The sequence below is a fragment of the Bombina bombina genome, chromosome 3, assembly GCF_027579735.1.
Source record: "Bombina bombina isolate aBomBom1 chromosome 3, aBomBom1.pri, whole genome shotgun sequence".
Classification (NCBI taxonomy): Eukaryota; Metazoa; Chordata; class Amphibia; order Anura; family Bombinatoridae; genus Bombina; species Bombina bombina.
This window is the reverse complement of record NC_069501.1, coordinates 849,447,605-849,474,325: the sequence shown is the minus strand read 5'-3', so window position 1 is coordinate 849,474,325 and position 26,721 is coordinate 849,447,605. Positions and strand designations below refer to the sequence as shown.

Here is a 26,721-nt window from a genome sequence, read left to right as displayed (position 1 = left end):
AGTATGCTCAACTAAAAGTTTCATATTATTTTCTAGCAATTTATCTTTTTAAAAATGTTCTAACATCTAAGCATTTAATTGCAACTTTAAATGACGATTCTGATGATTTGAATTTTAGTTAAAGGGACATGAAACCCCAAAATGTGCTTTCATGATTCAGATAGAGAATACAATGTAATTGGCTCACCCATGTGTTCAGTTAGAAACCAGTAGTGCATTCCTGTTACTTCAGCAAATGATACCAAGAGAATTAAACAAATTAGATAATAGAAGTCAATTAGAAAGTTGTTTAAAATTGTATTCTCTATCTGAAACATGAAAGAAAATATTTGGGGTTCATGCCCCTTTAAGTATGTTTAATAATTTAAAGTTGTGATTTGTGCAATATTTTTTATTAATCAAGAATAGATCATGTTTATTAATATGTGAGATTAATGTGTGTTGAAAAGTTAACATTGAAGAAAAAAATGTTTTGTCAAGTAATACTGTTCAAAGGAGCCCAAATCGGGTTCTCGCAAGGTCAAAGCTGTTTGTGATGTCAGAAACTAAATTAAGATGCATGAGTTGCAGTATGGGACTCAATCAGTTGCGCTATGTCAGTACCACTAGATCAGTTGTAAAAAGAATGTTGGTGAAAACAGCGGCTTTAGTGTGGAGAGACTGGTTGAGGGTGCAGAGATTGAGGAGACAAACATATCCTGTAGTCTGCAAGGTTAAAGGAGTCAGAATAAAAAGGATTGCTCTCCTGGAGGTATACAAGGCAGCTCTGCGAGCAATGGAGGAGCGTCTGCTATTTTAATATTAGTAAACCCTTGCAACTACATGTCTAGAGATCTGCTTGTTATATTAAACATTTAGGGCTAGATTACAAGTGGCGTGCTATTGTTAGGGCGGGTCACGATAAGCAATATTGCACCCATGCTAACTTGTGCGCCTATTACAAGTTGAAAGTAAACCCGGTTGCTCAAACTAAATTTGCAAGTGTGGGGCTAGCATAAGCGGTGACCTAGCGTAAAGAGTAAGAGTTTTTTAAAAAAAAAAGAGCACTAAACACAATATAAATACATTAAAATAAAGTCATACAGTTAGAGAAGTTCTCTACCAGGAACGAGCAATAGCTCAGTAGCTTGTTCTATGGCGAGTTACCACCTAGGAGCAGCCTCTTTTAGCCCATAGATATAAGTATGTATAAGTGTGTATATATATTAATGTATTTCTATACTGTATGTATATACATACATATATACACATGTATATACTTAGGAGCCATTTACATTCAAATACATTTAAACATGAAAAATAATTTTATATTTTATTTAGTTTTTTACTGTTTATTTACTGTAAATATTTTACATTCCAATGTTCTTCAAATAGTTGAAAATGTTCTTAATATTTAAAAAAATATATATATATTTCTATATATATATCTGTATATATCAATTCTTGTATATATTCTTATAGAAATATAGGTATAGATATACATTTTACATAAAAAGAACATGTTCTTCAGTATGAAGAACATTAGAATTTAAAGTTATAATAGCTACCTTTGGATTTAGCGCTAAACCTGACAGTTATGTTAAGGTGCATAATGTATATATTTCATATAAAATATTGAAAAAAATAATTATTATTATAACATATACTTAAATATATTGATTTGTTGTATTTTTAAGAATCTCTATAAAAATTATTTACTTTTATTTACTTTTACTAATCATATTTTTCAATATTTAGCTTTGTGTGCGCTAAATCCGAAGGTAAAAATTAAAATTCCTATGTTCTTCACATAGAAGAGAATGTTTTTTTGTTTATATATATATATATATATATTGTATCTATGTGTATATAATCATATAGGTATATATATATATTTTTTTTTTAATTAATCATATAGGTATATATTTATATTTATATATATATATTCATTAAAATTATGGTGGAGATAAAAGTCTGAGATTAAAATCCTCCATGTCACAAAAGTAAATCAATAAAAAATGTTGCATAGGAAATTAGGACATCTAGGCAAGTATCACCGCTTGCTTTCACCCAGAAAAACTCCATATACACTGTTACCAATGCACAAGAGGATTCTGGGTAAGATATGCAAATTAGATATCCAACATCTCAGTTTTTTTTGCTTCTTACTGTGTTAACACACAGTTATTTCCTAATAGGGAGAGTGCAGCAAATACAGAGATCACCACTAGACTGCCTTTTTCGTTCTTGTTGGAACTCATCAGTAGCAGATAGATTGAAGCAAAAAATCTGAGATGTTGGATATCTAATTTGCATATCTTACCCAGAATCCTCTTGTGCATTGGTAACAGTTTATATGGAGTTTTTCTGAGTAAAAGCAAGCGGGGATACTTGCCTAGATGTGCTAATCTCCTATGCAACAATTTTTATTGACATATATATATATATATATATATATATATATATTTATTTATTTTTTAAACTCTTCTATGTGAAGAACATTGGAATGTAAAATGTTCCTAACTACCTTTGGCTTTAGTGCTGTAGGTCTAACGCGGTGTCGAGTTATAGCAAGCAATGTGTTTTTTTTTTTTTTAAAGAGTGCTCCATTAAAATCTATGGGGTTAAGAAGTTAACGCAGTTGTGATATCCAAAGTCCTGAATTTAGTTTGTGTCGGGTTTCACTTGCGTGTAATTAACTTTCAACTTGTAATACGAGCACTAACCTGCCCGCGTTAAAATTTACTTCCATCGGTGTTTGTTATCTAGCCCCTTAGTATGTTATATTTATACTCTCTATATATTATTTTATGTATCCGCTATTTAACCTATTTAAATAAAGATTTCAATTTTAATCTAACTAGTTATAGAAGACACTACATTGTTAAGAAGTATAAAGTTAAAATATAAAAGCAAAAAAACTGTTTGAAAATTGTGTGTTGATAAAAAGGCTTTCAAATTATCTAAATGCTATTTTTTTGTGTGAACTTAACACAGTGCAAATTGCTTTACAATTACCGGGATTTTTAATCATTTTCAGAAGGAAAATTTTCAAATTTGAAAATGCCGCAAAAAAAAGTGAGGTTCTTCTAACAGATTATTATAGGACTGGTAATCTGGTATTGTCATTTGAACATTTATCATGTGTGTTGTTTTAGAAACTAATCATGCACTTGTATTGGGAATCAATATTTTCATGCAATATCTTTCTATTTCTACATTTACAATTTTTTAGTAAAAATGAAAATAAAAAGACTGAGATGTACACGTATTAGATATAAAATAGATTTTTAATCAGTTGTACAGGTAATGAGATGTGTTTTTTTATTATAGCATGTGTGACAAATTTAGTCACTCAGCTGATCATTACATTAAGAAGAGCTTTAAAAACACTAAAAAGAAAAGTATATTTTTTAAATAAAAAACAAGAGCCAAGTAAGAAGTGAAATGTGTAGTTAAAGGGATAGTAGATAGATAGATATATAGATAGACAGATAGATAGATAGATAGATAGATAGTGCTGAGGTATTTTCTTACAGCTGCAAAACCTGACCATTTTTGTGACACTGTGGCAATGTGGTATAGAGCCACTCATTTGAAAATAGGGATTGTCACAATGATGGTCAAGAGAACGTACCTATTTAAAAACAGAGATCATATGTAAATAGAATAGCTAGAGCGTCAAACAAAGCATTTACAACATATACTTTGCAGGGTAGTGCAGATGTAGAGCATTTCAGGGACACAACACTTGAAATCCCCCTTGCATATGTTTGATATCCCCTCATAGAAAAAGAGAGAGGACATAAGTAGGGGCATATGTTTATTACAGCCATCCTCATGTCAGTAATATACTCCCACAAGGCAGGATTAAATATTTACATTAATTTAGCTTATAAATACAGTAATAGTTTTGTCTTTTCTGACTCTGGCAACCTTACTTTATCAAAAGTTTTTTTGTTTGTTTGTTTTGTTTTCCCATTAAATTTCAGTTTAGGTTTTTAATGTTTATAATATAAACTAATAGGGACTTAATTTATTCATAAACCAAGGACATAAAAGCATTTTAAACCTTCAGTTGATACTTGTGAGATGTTCTAGTAAAACCAAAAGCTATCTGTTTGGGGAAAGAAAACTAGTTCAGTCTTCTAATGTTTATGATCTGTTTGTGTGCCATAAGGCATTATTAGCCTCCTTTAAAAAATATGTTAAAAATAAAATATATATCCCTAAGGAGAAATATGTTTTCATATGGTTCACCCAACCCATCATAATAAAAAAAAGTATTAGGCAATAATATATGCTGAGCAAGTAAAATGCATTAAAGGGTAAGTTTACATGAACAATAATATATGCTGAGCAAGTAAAATGCATTAAAGGGCAAGTTTACATGAACAATAATATATGCTGAGCAAGTAAAATGCATTAAAGGGCAAGTTTACATGAACAATAATATATGCTGAGCAAGTAAATGCATTAAAGGGCAAGTTTAAATGCACATTCATTATTAAAAAAAAAAAACTGACTATCAAATTCATCAAACTTATTTATTTCACTTATGTATTGGAAATATCATGTAATTTAATACTTATCCTTTTAATTAATATGTTATGACGGTGATGGTATATACTAACATCAAATGTCAAGAGGTTCTGAGGTGGAGACATTATCCTAAACCATTAAGATGTAGACTTGTGGTAAATAGAGAAGATTTTCAGTCATTTCTTTTTTCTATTTTGATGGAAGAAATATCCTAGTTTTCAATGTTTCCTAGGTCCTGTTTTTTTCAGGAAGATAAAATGGAATTCTAGAAGCATCTGCAACAGACTTTCTCCTCTTTCAAATTAGGACTTTTCTAGATATCTAGCATTTTTGTGGCCATTGTAAAAATATGACTGACATTTGTGTGTTTTTATCCTAATAATATATGCAGGCTAGTTTTACCCATATGCCTATTATTTATAGATGTCTCTTATTCAAACCTTATGTCTATCTTGTAGTATTAAAACTAAAAACTTGAGTTTTTACTCATTTTACCTTTGCCAAGCTAATTTTGTATTTATTAAAACAGCCCATCTTGGAATGACACTTTCTTAATATTGAGATGCCTACACATTTTTTATTTTTATGCCAAGCCCTGTTATTTAAAATGGACTGTAATATGATTTCAGTTTTGTTAGTCCTCAAAACCTTGTGAATATGGACGAACAGTTCTCCGTATAGAGCATTTTATGCATCTAATAGCATCTTTGGTGGGGAGCAATGCCTTTTTTTTAGTTTAGTGCAAATAACCTTGTTAGAGACAGATTTATGTCTTTTGTCACAAGAAGTTCTGCACGCAACTCTTTAAGGTCATATTTGTCAATTATTAGTTTATTTTACCTTTATGGTGCTATAAAGTCTAAAATATAATTATTAGAGCATTAAGTATAGTTTAAGACACACAAATGATAAATCTTATTTTAAAAGGTTATACCACATTATGATGTGCGGTGCTTTTTAAAGAGATGTTTTAATCAAATATTTGTATTATTTTATATCAAACAATTATACAACTTACAATATTTTTGTGTGAAAAAAAAAATCAAATGAACACTTAATTTAACCTGAAAGTTCATGTAATATACCATAGTATTCATGTTCATTGGTTTATTGGCCAAACTCCAACAGCACTAATAGTGGACAATGGCAAGACGCCACAAGCTTGGCATGAAACATAGTATTACTTTTTTTCTATGTTTTTGTTTTTAAATACATTTTAAAATATCTTCTGTTTGATTGGACAAAATGTATTCAAATTCAGCTTTAACATTAGAATACAGGAGCTGTAAACATTTTTCTACAATGCTTTAAAAGCAACACACTACTTTTTTGTTTTGTCTACTTGCAGGACCCTTGAGGAATTTCTATAAGAATTTCCCACTGTGCAGTCTCCTATAGTGGGAAACATATAACATCTACCAAGATGTACAGCCCCACCCCATGAGATGATCTTAGAGCCAATAAAGACATTAGGCTCTATTCAGAGGAGTGGGTGTGCTTTATTTATACTATGGGATGGGCAGGGAAGCTTTTGATTAGCTGCACCAACCCGTCTGTTAAGAAATGGGGGGGAGAAATCTCACAACTGGGTGGTTGTCCATGGGCCATGCAAGAGGGTGCAAAACTACCCATAAGAAAATGTTTCAGAAAAACCGAGCAAAAGCATTTAAAAAAATATTTACATTGCTTTTCATATCAAAATATTTCACTAGTTTTTTTACTAGCTGTCTATTCTCCCATTTTTACTGCTTTTAACAAATATTCCCACATTGATTCTCCTTGTGGCTTTATAACTGAAAATACTATTTTTAGTGATTTTTATGTTTAGCATTAATCATATTATTCCCATTGTATACATAGTACATTAAAAAAGAAAATGTAATTGTGTTCAGCTAAGATGTTGTTAAATGTCTATTTTCACCATAGTATTGGTGTGTCAGAATATTGTGCCATATATAATTATAATACATGTTCATTTGTTCTGTGATATGATTCCATGCATTATATTTATTGTTTTTATTATTTTTATTATTATTATTATTGTATTATTTTTAGTAATTAAGAAATGGATTTGCTAAAATGAAATGGTTTATGTAAAATAGCAAAAAGATACTTGTCTAGTAAAAATAAAGGATTAGTTTACCAACTGTATACTGTATTATTTTCTAGACTTCATTTCCTGGATGGGTTAGATATAGTCTAGAAATCTTTCCCTAGATTTATAAAGAAAATGGATGTTGGAATGTTAGTCTAGAAAGATACATTTTCTTTCTTTTCTGGATATTTTATTCATAAACTATGAGAAGAATGCAGGCAACAAACACAAATCTAGAAACTACAATTTTGAGCAATTATATCCCCCCCCCCCCCATAGGTTTAATGAAGGACTTTAAGTACAATTTATCTGTGATAAATAGTCCCTCTGCATCAAATGTTTATTAGATTGACAGCAAAATGCTTTTTTCCCCGCCACTTATGAGTCAGGCAAATTTTAATTGGAGTAAAAAGCTTTTATTTGCACTGTAATTTTACTTAAGAATCATATCCTTCAGAAACTGGCAGACACTTGTGTCTCTTGATTGCAAAACACACTTTAAAGTAAAGAAACATGCAAAAGATGTTATTATTCAAGCTGTCAGATTAGTGAAATTGGACATACAACTTACATATCTAAATCTCTGCAACTTTACCCACGATTACAAATCAGATGCAAAAAAAATAATCTGTGGTCTCATTGAACACTTTGTATTTTACTTCACAGACTAATATGCTCTTTTTTAATAAGTATGTTGTTTTTGTTTTGTTTGTTAATGAAATCAAACATTTAAATTGATAGCTCTGACAGGAAATGAGATATAGATTTTTAATTGGAAAATGATGTGTGTTTAAAATTTAAGTAAAATTAAAACAGACAACTAAATGCTGATTTGTGTTAATGCCTTGATATATATATAAAATCATGTATTTAATGTGTTTATGTAAAAATAAACAAATGTGCATATATTCTTTAGTGTTGATAAAAACACATTTTATATATATATATATATATATATATATATATATATATATATATATATATATATATATATATATACACACACACACACACACACTCACTATACTTGTAAATATAAATTGCTGATCTGTGTATAAACTTAATTTTAATCCTATAACATTCCATTCTTACTGGTATCAATTGAATCTATTCCTGAGAAAATGAGCAATTTGTGGTTCAATGAAAATTATTTAGAAAAGAGGTGTACTGCCATCTACTGGTGAGATGGGTTTTCACATGCTGTTGTATTATAAATGAAAACGGAATTCAAGCACTGCCTTTTCAAAGCATAAATTAAGGTATCCGTGTCTCCTTAGGCTCCTATAGGAAATATTTGAGTGGGATGATCAACATAAATGCCTAATTTCTTCAACAAAATCAAATACACTGTAATTAAACAGGAATATGAAACTGAGAGGGCAAAATAAAATGAGCATTTTTTTCACCATAAATTTACTATTATAGTGTAAGAAGTCAAAATGAAAATATTTACTCCTAAATGACAGGTTTGATTTGAATGTGGCCATTATATATATTTGGAACAGCTAAGCAAAAACAAATAAAAGCAGATTTCTTGAAAGCATTTTTTATTAGTCTGCTATGGATTGCTATTTTAACAGATTGCTAGGCAGATATATTACTATGATTATGATACCGCAATATGGAACAGTGCATCCAAGGAAAGATTGTATTATTTATGTTTATACTTTTAATGAGTACTTTAACCATGTTACTGAGTGTAATGGCACAATGTGACTCTGTGCTTATCTTTGTTTTAGTACAAACTGCAAATACTGACACAGCACGCTGCAGAGCTCAGTAAGTATATGCCAGAGAAAGTGGAAGAGGACACTAGCAGCATTTTGAGATCACCAATGCCTGGGACAGTAGTTGCAGTTTCAGTGAAGCCTGGAGATATGGTAAGTACTTCAGACTTGGACAGCCTTTTAATGGTGTTGAATGGAAACACCACACTTTTTTATTAAATAAATTTAGATGCATTGTGGGAAAATGTATAATATTCAGATTCTGTGCTCTTGTCCATAATTGTTTCATTTCACATACATCTGATCATTTAACCAACTGCAGGATCAGATCTAATCCCAGGATCGCAGGGCCAGCTCGGCCTTTTACATTTCTGAAATGGTTAAATACCATTATATTTGATAAGAACTGTTATTTACTGTACTTGCAAATACCCATTTCAAATTTCACTTTCACTTTTTCTCCTATCCACAAAATTCTAGTGTAGCAATGTTATATTGGTTTTGAATTAAGAAAAAGAGTGGTATAATCCATTAGGCAGCCTAGACACAATTTTATTAAATTGCTTGATTGAAGATCCTGCTTTTATCTTGAAGCAATTACACACATTTAATAAACATGCAGTCTAATTTGTACAACAAGCTAAATAACATTTAGGTACATTAATAAATACAAACTTATTCAATTAGATACATTTTTTAACACATTATTTTAAAACACCTAGCTTTGACCTAGGCTTTGGTAAACACATAATTGTAAGATACTCTTAAAATTTGTATATAATTTTACAAAATCAAATTTTTTATGTTTGCACATTCGAAACTAATTTAAACTATAAACTTTACTACATATAACATTTAGGCAAATAGATGGTGTGTGCTTATGTGCATAGTATTGTAGTAAAGGTTGCCAGTATATACTTTTCTTTATAAAATACAAATGATATTATTTTGCTTTGTATCAGAACTATTTTACTAATGCTTTGACACAGAAACCTAACTTTCACAAGAATGGAGAAGGGTGTGTGATAAAAACAACAACTGTAAGAACAAGAGGGAAACTTGAGGTCATATTCTGAGACTACAGTCTGAGAAACTCCAGGGAAATGTGAGGAAGTACTTCAAGGAAAGGGTGATGAACTCACTGAACTTATGATAATACACAGCATGCTTTCAGAAAGGCCTTGAATAGAAGTACGGCTATCCTATAGGTACAAAATAAAAACAATGGATCATTGGATCTGAAGTTTTAGAGCAGACTTGATGGGGGAAATGATTGATGTCTGACATCTGAATAGCCCTAAATGTACAAAGCAAAAAGTTATATATAGAACTTATTTCATGTCAATAATAATAGAATAGGGTTAACTTTATAGAGTATGGACACTTTGTATGGTAGTAAAATGTTGAACACGTCTCACATTTATGAAGTTGACCATTTTCTCTAAACCTGAGTGCTGAATAAGGCATGGTATGTTTCCTCATAGAGGTATTGGTTCAAACGCATTGTGAAGGTCTTTCTTCCTAGAACCTTTGCCCAAAATGTAGATGTGTTATTAGTATGAAGGTTGTGCTTTCTATAGGGCTCAATTTATGACATACTGCTTTGGAGAGTGTGATGGAAGCTGGGTTGTTACTCTTGTAGGAATTTAGGGGTTTCTTTAATTATTCTAGCTATTTTTACTGTTAAAATGTTGATGTGCTGTGTACCTGGAGAGCAATATACAATATGCAGTATATACAATTAGAGAATACATAAATATATGCATTAATGTCTATTCTATGTTTTTGTAAAATGCTTGTGTCTCTGCATCAGCAGGGCTGTGAGCAAAAAGATTCATAAAAAATTTCATGTACAATGGGTAACCTGTAAAATGACAGACTACAAGTGGAGGGGCGACATGGAAACAATAATTAAGGCTACCGTCCTTTTGTTTTTCAGTTGCAGTATCACTGTTTTCTAAGACACTTTGAGCAATATTTTCAGGAAAATAACTAATTGGAAGGGGCAAATGTATGTGTTTAAATTGTAATGCAACATAGTATAGACCAATAACTATACGCAGGAATATAATACAGTGATTTTGAAAATTATATTTATTTGCTTACATTACAAGACTATGGGGAAATTTATCAAGCAGCCGATGCTACTTGCTCCGCACGATGTCTCTGGCTCGCCGGAAACATAAGTTAAGAAGAAGTCATCATAAGACCGCTGCTCCTTAACTTGTCGGCCACCATATGGATCATTGATACCCCCTGCTAGCGGCCGATTAGCTGCGAATGTACAGGGGCGGCATTGCACAAGCATTTCTTTTGAAATTCTTGTTCAATGTTAAATGCCAATAGCGAATGTACGCTCGACATTTGTTAAATCTACCCCTATGTATCAACTGAGATCAGTGGATAGGCTGGAATCTCTATACACATGTGATAATACAGTTCTGTATGGTCCAGGCTTGCTCTCCTTTTTCTTTCCTATAAATTAGACAAGATGTTTATGTTATAAATTAGTATTTCTTTTCAGGACATAGAGAAGATAATAAGTAATAAGTAACAAATTCAGTTTTATTTTTAGGACGCAAAATTAGTATCTAATGTTTTGATGCAGCATAACTGTAAAAAGCTGACAAGAAAATATCACCTGAACATCTCTATGTTAAAAAGGAAGATAAGTGCTCTAGTAATGGTTATACTTCAGCTGCTGTCCAGCTGCAAGTTGAAAAATAAAAAAAACAATAGTCAATCAGTGTCAGCAGTGCTGATGTTGCTTTGCTGTGATCTCATGAGATTTAATTGTTAACTTCTTTAAACTTAATAGGGAAAGAACATTACTGTGTCTGCACATGCCAGATGCATGCTCCCTTGCAAGTCCTAAGACTAAAGTCACTTTACATTATGGGGTGTGCATACTTAGGAAATTTTGAGGTAAATATCTTCTTTTTTTACATAGATATGTTCAGGTAATATTACAACTATGCTACATTACATTTAAGTGCTTCAACATTTGGGTATCATATCCCTTTAAGAGATACATCCACTTGCAGGCAGGGGCAGATGGATATCAAGAGACTGTGGTTAGTGTGCATCTGCCTCATATAACATAATGGAATAATACAGCTCCTTGAAGTGGCTTGTTAAGTTGCAGGAATCTTGATCTGAGTAGCAAGTATCCCTGCTTTTCATTAGTGCGTAAAGCAGTAGTTTCTGCCTTTTTTTTTTTTTTTTTTTTGCTGTAGGACACTTTTTAACACCCCCTTGTGTAGGAACACTGTGGTTTGATAATGTAAACATATATACTTTAAAGTAACAAAGATTTTGAAAAGGCTACAATAAGCTGTTTCAGATTGTTTTCAGCATTATTAATATTTCTGTGCAACACTCTTAGCTGAGTCCATGTTATCAACAGGACCTATTAAAGGGGCAAACCCAGCTGATTTTACTGACCACCTAGCCAAAACCTAAGCCAATATTAAGTTAAAATTAGCTAAAAAAAATTCCAATGTTTGTCACACTAATTTTTATTGAAACAATTTTTTCAGTTATGCAATTCATTTGTGATTTTGGTAGCTTAAAGGGACAGTCTAGGCCAAAATAAACTTTCATGATTCAGATAGAGCATGTAATTTTAAACAATTTTCCAATTTACTTTTATCACCAATTTTGCTTTGTTCTCTTCGTATTCTTAGTTGAAAGCTTAACCTAGGAGGTTCATATGCTAATTTCTTAGACCTTGAAGCCCACCTCTTTCAGATTGCATTTTAGCAGTTTTTCACCACTAGAGGGTGTTAGTTCACGTATTTCATATAGATAACACTGTGCTCGTGCATGTGAAGTAATCTGGGAGCAGGCACTGATTGGCTAGACTGCAAGTCTGTCAAAAGAACTGAAAAAAGGGGCAGTTTGCAGAGGCTTAGATACAAGATAATCACAGAGGTTAAAAGTATATTATTATAACTGTGTTGGTTATACAAAACTGGGAAATGGGTAATAAAGGGATTATCTATCTTTTAAAACAATAAAAATTCTGGTGTAGACTGTCCCTTTTAAGTAAAATGTATAAATAAAAGAAAATGTTTTAATATTGAGTATTAAACTGCCCCAACGTGGCTACTTTATAATGCCACCAAGCTGGCAAAATGTTTTTTTTGGAGAATGCTGTGCGTGTTATGGCATCACAAAATCTCAGCCAAGAATTACTGAATTAAGGCATAAGTTCTTAGGGCAGAAACAGAAGGTTATATGGCCTTCTGCATGGAGTGCCATGGACATTCAGAATATACATTGTTACATTATGCTATCATTTGCATTCCTAATTTTCATAAAGTGGAAGTGAAGACAACTTCAAAATAAAAAATACCCCTATCATGCCAAATAGCACAGATACATTGGGAGGTGATAGATTTCCTCTTATTATGTGTTTATTTGTATTTGGACTCATTGTTACAATTTGTTTCCTCAATAAGGGCGAATGAAAATATGCTCTTCTGATAGAGCTGCCTTGTAAAACACTACTGGCGCATCACCTGCAATGGCATCTTGCGCTAGGGTTAGTAGGGTGAAAGTTCCCCAATAAAGTGTATTATATTTTAATGATATGTGTTTTGTTATCTTACATGCCACAAATAAATAGGGACAGAAGAAAAGCAGCATTTGGTGGCTTTTTTATCCTCTGCTTTACAATGTAGAATTGAGAATTGTGCAAATACATTCTAATAGTTTCTGTTAACATCTGCTATTTATTTCATTTAGTATAATTTGCCTTCTGAAACACTAGATTATGTGCAGTTGTTTTGTTATTATATGTTGGTTGGCTTTTGTCTGTTTTCTTCCTCATACTGATATTGAGGTCTGATATAGCTAAAAAGTTATTAACTTTGTTTCTGCAAGATACAGTGACAATTTGAGTAGATCATTGATGAGCTTCTCATGTGTAATAGCAAATACATTCTTGCTTTGGAATACATGCAATAGTGTCTAATGCTTTCACAGCACCCAGTGTCTGTACAGCTACAGGAAAGCTATAGGCTGTGGGGACCAGCATATGTAATATTTGTTCTACTATTAGTGGATGAGAACTACACTTCTTTATCTCATTAGGGAACCATCTTCCTGATATGTCAGCCCAGGAGTCTAAGAGAATCAAGATGCACACCTCATATTTTCCTTATTTTAATAACATTTGGAGGGCACATTGGATGTTGAGGACCATCCCACATCCACTCTCTGACTCTCTTTCTTGTTAACTTATCATTTAAAGGGTGGTTTCCCTATAAGTATTGTTTATTTTTGTTGTTTTTTTTTTAATTAGATTGTGATGGGTCTTATGGTTCATTGGTAACTAATTCGTTTTTGCTTGATCTAATCCCAGCTGGATAAAAAAAAATTTAGTTGAAGTACAAGTAACTTTGACTAAGCGTAGAAAAGGTCCACAAATTAAAAGGTTTGTAGAAAATGCTCATGTTACTTTCTTTGGCCAAGATCCTGACCCTGGATTAGTGAAAGCAGCAAGTGTGTAGAGACCACAAACTAATCATGGAGTATTTACTTGCTTCATTATGAATTCTCAACCTGGTTATAAATAGTTAACTAAAGAAAAATATATTTGATGCAGAAATTTAACCTCATGGAGAAGTAGAGTCATCTCCTGTATCAACCCTAGTGGCAGAAGCAGACAAAAATATTAAATGTAGGGATCTGCATACTATATGGTTTTATGTATTTATTTTCACAACTACAGTCACAATTTGCCAGGCTAGGCTTAGGGGTATGTGGGTGGTGGGTTGTAATGTTGGGGGGGTATTGTATGTTTTTTTTTACAGGCAAAAGAGCTGAACTTCTTGGGGCATGCCCCGCAAAGGGCCCTGTTCAGGGCTGGTAAGGTAAAAGAGCTTTGAACTTTAGTAATTTAGAATAGGGTAGGGCATTTTTTTATTTTGGGGGGCTTTGTTATTTTATTAGGGGGCTTAGAGTAGGTGTAATTAGTTTAAAATTGTTGTAATATGTTTCTTATGTTTGTAAATATTTTTTTATTTTTTGTAACTTAGTTCTTTTTTATTTTTTGTACTTTAGCTAGTTTATGTAATTGTAGTTATTTGTAGATATTGTATTTAATTAATTTATTGATAGTGTAGTGTTAGGTTAATTGTAGGTAATTGTAGGTAGTTTATTTAATTAATTTATTGATAGTGTAGTGTTAGGTTAATTGTAGGTAATTGTAGGTAGTTTATTTAATTAATTTATTGATAGTGTAGTGTTAGGTTTATTTGTAACTTAGGTTAGGATTTCTTTTACAGGTAAATTTGTAATTATTTTAACTATTTTAGCTATTAAATAGTTCTTAACTATTTAATAGCTATTGTACCTGGTTAAAATAAATACAAAGTTACCTGTAAAATAAATATTAATCCTAAAATAGCTATAATATAATTATAATTTATATTGTAGCTATATTAGGGTTTATTTTACAGGTAAGTATTTAGCTTTAAATAGGAATAATTTATTTAATAAGAGTTCATTAATTTCGTTAGATTTAAATTATATTTAACTTAGGGGGGGTGTTAGTGTTAGGGTTAGACTTAGCTTTAGGGGTTAATACATTTATTAGAATAGCGGCGAGATTCGGTCGGCAGATTAGGGGTTAATAATTGAAGTTAGGTGTCTGCGATGTTAGGGAGGGCAGATTAGGGGTTAATAATATTTATGATATGGTTAGTGAGGCGGATTAGGGGTTAATAACTTTATTATAGTAGCGCTCAGGTCCGGTCGGCAGAGGGGGGCAGATTAGGGGTTAATAAATATAATATAGGGGTCGGCGGTGTTAGGGGCAGCAGATTAGGGGTACATAAGTATAACGTAGGTGGCGGTCGGCAGATTAGGGGTTCAAAAAATTTTTTCGAGTGTCGCCGATGTGGGGGGACCTCGGTTTAGGGGTACACAGGTAGTTTATGGGTGTTAGTGTACTTTAGAGTACAGTAGTTAAGAGCTTTAGAAACCGGCGTTAGCCCAGAAAGCTCTTAACTACTGACTTTTTTCCTGGGGCTGGAGTTTTGTCGTTAGATGTCTAACGCTCACTTCAGAAACGACTCTAAATACCGGAGTTAGAAAAATCCCATTGAAAAGATAGGATACGCAATTTACGTAAGGGGATCTGCGGTATGGAAAAGTCACGGCTGAAAAGTGAGCGTTAGACCCTATTTTGAGTGACTCCAAATACCGGCGGTAGCCTAAAACCAGCGTTAGGAGCCTCTAACGCTGGTTTTCACAGCTACCGCCAAACTCTAAATCTAGGCCTAAGTGCCCGTTCACCATTAAAGCTATTACTGCTGCAGTGATAGTTGTTACTAGAGGCATTTTTCTAATACATGTACATTGTAAACATCTTTCTGTTATGCTTCTTTAATGCCTGCACCAAAACAGCACAGATTAAAGGGGCAGTTTGTAAAATAAAATTCTTAATAATATATATTAAAACAACTTGCAATATACAATATTGTAAGTAACAATATACTTTATATTATTTATTTTCCCTTTTTTTCTGTACTTTGTCTGAAAATTGGGGATTTTTTATTCCTTACACGACAGTCTTCAAAAGCCTAACTAGATTATTCTCACTAACTCCAAGTTTATCATCTTATTATTTCTTCTAGTCAGTCTATTTTATCATTTCTTCTAGTCAGTCTATTTTATCATTTCTTCTAGTCAGTCTATTTTATCATTTCTTCTAGTCAGTCTATTTTATCATTTCTTCTAGTCAGTCTATTTTATCATTTCTTCTAGTCAGTCTATTTTATCATTTCTTCTAGTCAGTCTATTTTATCATTTCTTCTAGTCAGTCTATTTTATCATTTCTTCTAAAGTCAGTCTATTATATCATTTCTTCTAAAGTCAGTCTATTTTATAATTTCTCCTGAAGCCGAACAATGGAGATTTTGTTAACACAATGACAGTGCAAGGCCTTGTCATATGCTCACTCAAGTCCAGATTGGCTCTTTAAAATAAGGAAAGTGGTGGGTGGAGTTTTACAATTGAAAAACAATTGCAGCAAATAAGGTGTTAACTTGTTCTGATAATGTTAAAGGGACAGTATACACCAATTTTCATATAACTGCATGTAATAAACACTACTATAAAGAATAATATGCACAGATACTGAAATAAAAATCCAATATAAAACCGTTTAAAAACTTACTTAGAAGCTCCCAGTTTAGCTCTGTTGAAAAGGTTAGCTGGAACACCCAGTGAAAGAGAGAAAAAAAAACAGCAACCAGTAGTGCATTGCTGCAAATTCAACATCGTATACTAAGAGAACGAAGAAAAATTGATAATAGGATTATAAAGTTGCTTAAAATTGCATGCTCTATCTGAATCATAAAAGAAAAAAAATTGGGTTTCATATCCCTTTAATTCTGCTTATATGTTAGCCTATTGGAATACTGCAAACATATGCAGTAATTACAAATGGCTAGATTAAGAGTTTTTGTCGGTAAGCATGTGCAGTACTAACGAGCCTTTTTTCTTACCACTCACTTAAGTCAACGCTGGTATTACAAGTTTTCTTCAAGCCGGCGTTAGCCTCAGAAAAGTGAGCGTAGAGCAAAATTTAGCTCCACATCTCACTGTAATACCAGCGCTGCTTAAGTCAGCGGTAAGCTGGCAAAACGTGCTTGTGCACGATTTCCCCACAGGAAACAATGGGGCTGAGCTGGCTGAAAAAAAAACTAACACCTACAAAAAAGCAGCGTTCAGCTCCTAACGCAGCTCCATTGTTTCTTATGGGGAAATTAATTTTATGTCTACACCTAACACCCTAACATGAACCCTGAGTCTAAACACCCCTAATCTTACAATTAATAACCCCTAATCTGCCGCCCCTGACATGGTCGCCACCTACATTATATTATTAACCCCTAACCTGCTGCTCCGGACACCGCCGCCACCTACATTATACTTATGAACCCCTAATCTGCTGCCCCCAACATTGCCGAACCCTACATTATATTTATTAACCCCTAATCTGTCCCCCCCCAACGTCGCCGCAACTATATTAACTTTATTAACCCCTAATCTGCCGCCGCCAACGTCGCCACCACTATAATAAATTTATTAACTCCTAAACCTAAGTCTAACCCTAACACCCCCCCCTAACTTAAATATAATTTAAATAAATCTAAATAAATGTACTACAATTAAATTAATTAATCCTATTTAAAACTAAATACCTGTAAAAAAAAACCTAAGCTAGCTATAATATAACTAATAGTTACATTGTAGCTAGTTTAGGATTTATTTTTATTTTACAGGCAACTTTGTATTTATTTTAACTAGGTACAATAGTTATTAAATAGTTATTAACTACTTAATAACTTCCTAGTTAAAATAAGTACAAAGTTATCTGTAAAATAAATCCTAACCTAAATTACAATTACACCTAACACTACACCATCATTAAATTAATTAAATAAATTACCTACAATTACCTACAATTAAATTAAATAAACTAAAGTACAAAAAATCCCCATTAAATTACAGAAAATAAAAAAGAATTACAATTTTTTAAACTAATGACACCTAATCTAATCCCCCTAATAAAATAAAAAAGCTCCCCAAAATAATAAAATTCCCTACCCTATACTAATTTACAAAAAGCCCTTAAAAGGGCCTTTTGCGGGGCATTGCCCCAAAGTAATCGGCTCTTTTACCTGTAAAAAAAAAAAAAAAAGACAATACCCCCCACCATTAAAACCCACCACCCACACACCCAACCCTACTCTAAAACCCACCCAATGCCCCTTAAAAAACCTAACACTACCCCCTTGAAGATCACCCTACCTTGAGTCGTCTTCACCCAGCCGGGCACAAGTGGACGTCCAGAGGGGCAGAAGTCTTCATCCAATCCGGCCAGAAGAGGACCTCCAGACCGGCAGAAGTCTTCATCCAGGCGGCATCTTCTATCTTCTTCCATCTGGAGTGGAGCGCGTCCATCTTGAAGACATCCGACGCGGAGCATCCTCTTCCATCCGACGGCAACTGAAGAATGAAGGTTCCTTTAAGTGACGTCATCCAAGATGGCGTCCCTTCAATTCCGATTGGCTGATAGAATCCTATTAGCCAATCGGAATTAAGGTAGGAAAAGTCCTATTGGCTGATGCAATCAGCCAATAGGATTGATCTCACATTCTATTGGCTGTTCCAATCAGCCAATAGAATGCAAGCTCAATCCTATTGGCTGATTGGATCTGCCAATAGGATTGAACTTCAATCCTATTGGCTGATTGCTTCAGCCAATAGGATATTTCCTACCTTAATTCCGATTGGCTGATAGGATTCTATCAGCCAATCGGAATTGAAGGGACGCCATCTTGGATGACGTCACTTAAAGGAACCTTCATTCTTCAGTCGCCGTCGAATGGAAGAGGATGCTCCACGTCGGATGTCTTCAAGATGGACCTGCTCCGCTCCAGATGGAAGAAGATAGAAGATGCCGCCTGGATGAAGACTTCTGCTGGTCTGGAGGTCCTCTTCTGGCCGGATTGGATGAAGACTTCTGCTCCTCTGGACGTCCACTTGTGCCTGGCTGGGTGAAGATGGCTCAAGGTAGGGAGATCTTCAAGGGGGTAGTGTTAGGTTTTATTAAGGGGGGATTGGGTGGGTTTTAGAGTAGGGTTGGGTGTGTGGGTGGTGGGTTTTAATGTTGGGGGGTATTGTCTTTTTTTTACAGGTAAAAGAGCTGATTACTTTGGGGCAATGCCCCGCAAAAGACCCTTTTAAGGGCTATTTGTAATTTAGTATAGGGTAGGGAATTTTATTATTGGGGGGGGGGGTTATTTTATTAGGGGGATTAGATTAGGTGTAATTAGTTTTAAAAAATTGTAATTCTTTTTTATTTTCTGTAATTTAGTGGGGGTTTTTGTACTTTAGTTTATTTTATTTAATTGTAGGTAATTTATTTAATTAATTTAATGATAGTGTAGTGTTAGGTGTAATTGTAATTTAGGTTAGGATTTATTTTACAGGTAAATTTGTACTTATTTTAACTAGGAAGTTATTAAATAGATAATAACTATTTAATAACTATTGTACCTAGTTAAAATAAATACAAAGTTGCCTGTAAAATAAAAATAAATCCTAAGCTAGCTACAATGTAACTATTAGTTATATTGTAGCTAGCTTAGGGTTTATTTTACAGGTGAGTACAGGTGGCCCTCGTTTTACAACGGTTCAATTTACACCGTTTCAGAATAACAACCTTTTTTTTCCAGTCATGTGACTGCTATTGAAAAGCATTGAGAAGCAGTGCATTTATTAAAATAGCTAGTAGGTGGAGCTGTCCGCTTGTGTTGCAGCAAGGCCAAGCAAGCTGAAATTAATCAGTTTAACCAGACCTGAGCTATCGAGCAGATTTCAAAGGAAAAAGATCTTCCTTTCTATAAATCAGTCCAGATTGGAATGCATAGAAAGAACTGTTTGCAGAAAAATGCAAGTGAAGACTGTGTTGTGTTATTTTTTTTTTAGGTTTATAATGCTGTTTAGCAAATTTTTGTTTTTCATTTAACTTAGTTTAATTATATATTCTGTGTTGTGTGATTATTTTATTAGGTTTATAATGCTGTTTAGCATTTACAGTCTTCATTTCAAAGCTTTAAAAATAATGCATTAGGTGTTACTTATGACAATTTTTTTGAGAGGGGCCTGGAACCTATCTCCCTCACTGCCCATTGACATTATAAACTAGGTTTCAATTTACAACGGTTTCGATTTACAACTCTTCCTTCTGGAACCTAACCCCGGCGTAAACTGAGGGCTACCTGTATTTAGTTTTAAATAGGAATAATTTTTTTAATAGTAGTAAATTTATTTCATTTTATTTAAATTATATTTAAGTTAGGGGGTGTTAGGGTTGGGGTTAGACTTAGGTTTAGGGGTTAATAAATTTAATATAGTAGCGGTGACTTTGGGGGCGGCAGATTAGGGGTTAATAAATGTAGTTAGGTGTTGGTGATGTTAGGGACGGCAGATTAGGGGTTAATAAAATTTAACTAGTGTTTGCAAGGCGGGAGTGCGGCGGTTTAGGGGTTAATAAATTTATTAAAGTGGCGGTGATGTCCGGTCGGCAGATTAGGGGTTAAACATTTTAGTTAAGTGTTTCCGATGTGGGGGGCCTCGGTTTAGGGGTTAATGAGTAGTTTATGGGTGTTAGTGTACTTTTTATCACTTTAGTTAAGAGCTTTATGTTCCGGCGTTAGACCATAAAACTCTTAACTACTGACTTTTAAATGCGGTAGGAGTCTTGCCAGGAGAGGGTCTACCACTCACTTTTTCAGGCGTTCGTAATATCGGCGTTGGGCAAATCCCATTAAAAGATAGGATACACAATTGACGTAAGGGGATTTGCGGTATGCTAAAATCGCGGAAAAAAAGTGAGCGGTAGACCCTCTCCTGCCTGACTCGTAATACCAGCGGGCATTAAAAAGCAGCGTTGGGACCCCTCAGCGCTGCTTTTTAAGGCTAACGCAAGACTTGTAATCTAGCCGAAAGTGTTTACTGTCCCTTTAAAGGCACATTCTAGTGGTTTTTGAATGGTGCAGTAATGTACACAATCCATTGCAGAAATAGGCCTTATATTGTGTACAACTGAATTTGTCCGCTACATATTTAAAGCTTTCACCCTAGCTGTGATACATTGTAACAGAAACATCATACGCAAATTGCAACCATTATTTTACTGCAATGCCCTTTTAGTTAACACAAAAACATTAGGTTACTTCCCAAAACAAAGCAGCCCTCTCTGGCAGCAAAACTAAAATGAATACCTGCTTTGTTTACTTCCAGTATACAAAATATTGTGTTTTATTAATAGGATGATAAAATATTTATGTTATTTAAAGGGACATGAAACCCAATTTTTTTTCTTTCATGATTTAGATAGAGAATACAATTTTATACAACTTTTCAATGTACTTCTATTATTTAATTTGTTTCCTTCTCTTGTTATCCTTTGATGAAAGTTTTATCTAGAAAAGCTCAGGAGCAGCAGAGAACCTAGGTTCTAGCTGTTGATTGGTAGCTGCATATATACTGTATATATATATTGATTGTGTTTGGCTCACCCATTAGTTCAGTTAGAAACCATTAGTGCATTGCTGCTACTTCAACAAATGATACCAAGAGAATGAAACAAATTAGATAATAGAAGTAAATTAGAAAGTTGTTTACAATTGTATTCTCTATCTGAATCATGAAAGAAAAAATGTGGGTTTCATGTCCCTTTAACTATCGTTTTTGTATCCTTTTGTTTCAAATGAAAAAATCTTGTGCTGAATGCACTGTGAGTAGTTCTGCACAATAAATCTAGGTGAAGGATTTGGGCCTGACACAGCAAGTAACATAGAAAAGCAGTTTATATTGATAAAGTGATATACAACACAGCAGCTTCATATTGTAGAACATAAAAATCTATAAACTACTATAAAAAAGTAAAAAGTATGGTTGCAATGGTTTAAATCTGGCAGCCTTTCTGAGCTGGAACTAGAAAGCAAAGTGTACTAAATTGATTTACTTTATCATTCAGTGTGTGAAACCCATTCCTTCTGTATGTAGGCAATGGAAATCCAGACAGTCAGCACGCCTGAGTGCAGAAGAGCTTAGGTTTTTGATCCTTGCTGGACTTCAGAATGTATTTGGTCTTTGAGATATATTTAATGAACGGGCATTGGGCATCTACTCATTAGATCAGATTCTAGTTTAGCTATATATGTGTTGACCAAGGATAAGGGACTGCTTTTGCCGTTCAGCAGTTCATTTAGTTTATCAGACTTTTTTAGAAATAAGAGCTTTCACATTTGATGTAAACGCTTTATCCTAAAAATAGCTTTTAATGCTCTACTTTTAAAGTATATACCCTGAACGTGATAAACCGCTGTGGCTCTAAACAGTAGAGAAAGCACCTTTTTATCCTCCCCTTGCCAGAGGTATTGGGTGGCACTAATTATAAGCATGTGCTGAAATGAGAGCCAGTAAACCTTCCTTTTCTTGATAAATGTTAGAAAGCACAAAGAAAATAATACAGAGTCACTGTCTGTACTGAATATGTGCTTTTATGTTTTGCATATGATAGAATGATCCTTCAGTTATGTATAGTTGTATGCAAGGCAAGTCTTTTAACATCAGGAAATAGTGCACTTAAGAGATATATGTTTTAAAAAAATCAAGAGTGCCTGGTGTACAGGGGTATATTTATATATACAGGTATATAAAATAATATGTGTGTATATATATATTTTGGGGGGTTTGTAATGAAAATAGAAAAAAGTTGGGAAAGGTTACACTGTTAATCGTAACATACTTACATATACCCTCAAAATAGTATTTGTATTTGTGTTTCTCTATAAGAAGTTTTAATTTGTGTGCCTTCTTTTTACAAGTTACATTATTATAGTCTTTCACAAGTTCTGTGTTAAAAATTTGCAAAGCTCTGGTGGAAATGAATATATACTATTCTTATCATCTTGATCACATTATGGTCATTGACGATATATATTATATGAATCATATGACCATCAGGAGTGCAGCATTGCTGATATTTATGATTAGCTAATTTAATAAGTACTTATCTATATTTGTATATGCTTTTTGTATTCTGAACATAGTCCACCTGTACTGTTACAATTTTTTTTCGTAAACTGAGGAGAGTCCATAGGTGTCCATAACATGTGGAATATACTTCCCGCCACCAGGTGGAGGCCAAGAACCCTCACGAGCTTTCAATCCTTGCCATCTCTACTCCCACTCCAGTTAGTTCTTGGCCTCTGACCTGAGAAGTTGAGTGAGGTCCTCTGCAATTAATATTTTATTTTCTAAAGTATTGGGAGCTTAGACCTTACTTTCAGATCCCGTACCCCTCTTCCAGTTTCACTCAAAGAAGATTCACAAGGCATGAGTGTTATAGGGGAAATGGAATACCTCTCTTGTGGCATGTCAGTACTCTCATGGGTAAATCTATCAGACATAACTTCCCTTTGGCATCGCGGGGACCATGTGCCTCCACCAAAGGTGTTACAGGTATATCCGCTAATATCCTATGCAGTATCTTTACTTGCACTGTATGGACTCTCTACTGCATCAGCATTCTTCAAGGGGTAACGGCTTCAGCAAGATGGTAAGATCGGCGGAGGTGTTTCTGCAGTAAAGATAAGTGGCTCATACACCACATATAGCCCAAGAACTATCACTGTTAGCTTAACACCTAAAATTTAGGAATTTGGGCTCCAGATTTTCCCATATTATTCTATAGATTCCCCTTAGCAGCTCTCTTATATTTTTTTCCCCTCAAAAAAGGTATTTTAACTATTTTTTTTAAAAATCTGTTACTGTCTCTTTAAGAGACCGGTAACTGCACTATTCAGTTAGCGGTCCTCTTCATTTTGATAGCAGTTGGGATCGGAAACCATTAGGAACCATCTGGGCAAGGATTTTTTTTAATTAATTTATTTAAAAAAATCAGTGTTTGTTTTTTACTTCAGGTTGTTGCCTGTACATTGTTACGGCTGTTATCCCCACCCCTTCCACTTGGCGCCTTTCTCATCTTCTCCACCGCCCTGGAAGCTGCTTTTTCCTTCTCTGAGTCATCCTACAGACTTTTTCTCCATTTCTGTACGTACCCTCATAAGAGCTGCTTAGTGAGTGGTAAAGATTAACATAATTTTTTTTATGTGATTAGTTTTTGGGGCCCTTATTTCTACCTTATATGGGTTAATAGGTGTATTTAAGGGCTGTTCCTTGTATTATTTTTTTATTAATACAACTGTTCTTTACATTGTGCATTAAGACTGTACTTCAATATATACTAAGTTTTGCTTAATTTTTGTTAGTCATTTCTATACCCCCAATTAATATGTCTGACCTATTAGAGGGAACCTCCAGGGATTATAATGCAGCTCAGGAAACAAATGCTGTTCATTTTCCCTGGGTTTTTTTTGCAAAACTGTTCCAGTGGACCAATTCAGCTATGTGCTAATTGTGTGCTATATTTATAGCTTCCAAGCTATAATTCTGTTAGTTTGCCTGGCAGACATCTAACGCCCATGCCTGTCAATATGACTTAAGGGCATAATACAGATTTTTCACCTGAGTTTAAAAATACCTTACAAAAAACTATGACAGTTTTATTAGCGACATTTCCAGACCAAATAAAAATCTGGAAATTTACCTCATCCACCCTGTCACTCACAGGAGACTGAGCATCTAGCTCTGTTTCCACATAGTTTACAAACCTCTGACTTTAATGAGTCCCTTTCTGAAAATATCGGTTTCATTCTACAGGAAGTTCTGAACACCTTAGACATGTCACAACCGAATCCAGAAATTCCAAAACCTATAAATAAGTTGAATCAGGTTTGAAGGCGTTTGAAGTTCAAGACTATATTGCTAAAGAATGGAAGCAACCAGTCATTACTTATACTCCTCAAAGGTTCAAGAAGATGTATCCTCTTTCAGAAAATAATCTGACAGCCTGGGAGGCAGTTCCTAAAGTGGATGGAGCTATTTCCACTCTAGCAAAATGCCCCACTATCCCCATGGTGGATAAGTCCCTCTTTTAAAGGGACACTAAACCCAATTTTTTTTTCTTTCATGATTCAGATAGAGCATGCAATTTTAACCAACTTTCTAATTTACTCCTATTATCAATTTTTCTTCGTTCTCTTGCTATCTTTATTGGAAAAGAAGCCATCTAAGCTAAGGAGCCAGCCAATTTTTGGTTCAGATACCCTGGACAGCACTTGTTTATTGGTGCTGTCCAATCAGCAAGGACAACCAAGGTTGTGAACCAAAAATGGGACAGCTTCTAAACTTACATTATAGCTTTGCAAATAAAGATAGCAAGAGAATGAAGAAAAAATGATAATAAGAGTAAATTAGAAAGTTGCTTAAAATGTCATGCTCTATCTGAATCATTAAAGAAAACTTTTGGGTTCAGTGTCCCTTTAAGGACGCAATCTGTGTCTTTGCTAAGAAAGTTATTTTCTCAATCAGCTCTTCAGTTTAGACCAGCAGTTGCAATCATTTGTGTGGCTGCTGCAGCTTCCTTTTGGTGCGATTCTCTTTCTTAGATGCTTCTGGAACAGTCATCTAAGGATATCTGTTGCTGCATTAAGGTTATTAAGATGTCCAATGATTCCATGTGCAATGCAGTTAAAAATATGCTGTACTGCTAAGGAGGGCTTTATGGCTTAAATCCTGGTCAGCTGATATGGTCTCTAAGAATAGACTTTTGTCAATTCCCTTTGAGGGTAAATTGCTTTTTGGATCACTCTATCATTAAAACTGTTACTGGAGGTAAGGGAACGTTTCTTCCTCTGGACAAAAAGTCTAATGGAAGATATAATCTTTTTTGTAACTTTCGCTCAGCCAGAGATAAGAAGTCCTCTTTCAATCAGAAGTCTGACTCTTCCAAACCTTCCTGAAAGCCAGGATCCTCCTAATCTAAGAATAAACAGAACAAAAAGCCCAACAGACCAAAAAGCCCAACTCTCAGAAATCTGCATGAAGAGACAGCCCCCTGTCCATAGGATTCTCTGGTAGGGGGCAGATTGATTCGATTTCAGAAGGCCTGGTGCAGATCAGTTCAGGATCAGGGAGGGACTCGCCTTGCATGAAGTTTCTCACATTCTGTATTGGACAGAGGAAAACCACTGCACTCTCTTAGCTATTCACATTCTGGGAGTGAACAACTGGGAAGCAGATTATTTAAGCTGTCAGTCAGTACATCCAGGAGAATTGTCTCTTCATCAGGACGTTTTCTATCCATTGGTCCTGAGATGGGGTCTTCAAGTCGAACCGCAAACTTATGGTTTACACAAGGTCAAGAGATCCAAGAGCTCAAATGATTGATGCCCTACTCTGTCCTTGGAACTTTCAACTGACCTATCTATTTGCCCCATTTGTTCTTCTTCAAGTAATCATTGCAAGAAACAAACAGGATTAGGCTTTAGTAATTCTCATAGCTCCGGCATGGCCATGCAGAAATTGGTATGTGGATCTCATCCAGATGTCATCCTCCCCTCCTTGGACTCTTCCACTCAGGGATCTACTGTCTTAATTCCATTATATCATCAGGATCTCAGATCTCTAAATTTGAAAGCGTAGAGGTTGAACACCTAGTCATCAAAAGTAGAGGTTTTTCAGACTCTGTGATCTCCACATTTCAGCAAGCCAGGAAACCTATTACACAAAAGATTTACCATAAAGTTTGGAAATCTTATTTTCTTTGGTGTTCTTCTAGAGGTGTTTCTTGGCAATCATTTAGAATTCCAAGAATTCTTCAGTTTCTCCAGGATGGTCTGGAGAAAGGTTAATCAGCTAGCTCTTTAAAGGGTTAGATTT

General features: G+C 34.1%; 1 protein-coding gene across 1 annotated transcript in view; it reads left to right on the top strand.

The window, feature by feature from the left end:
* Positions 1-26,721, top strand: part of PCCA (propionyl-CoA carboxylase subunit alpha) — an 863,696-nt gene that overhangs the window by 801,107 nt on the left and 35,868 nt on the right. Inside the window, exon 16 of the mRNA XM_053707812.1 lies at positions 8,356-8,496. Within this exon, the coding sequence (XP_053563787.1) occupies positions 8,356-8,496 (141 nt within the window). The remainder of the gene's footprint in view (positions 1-8,355; positions 8,497-26,721) is intronic.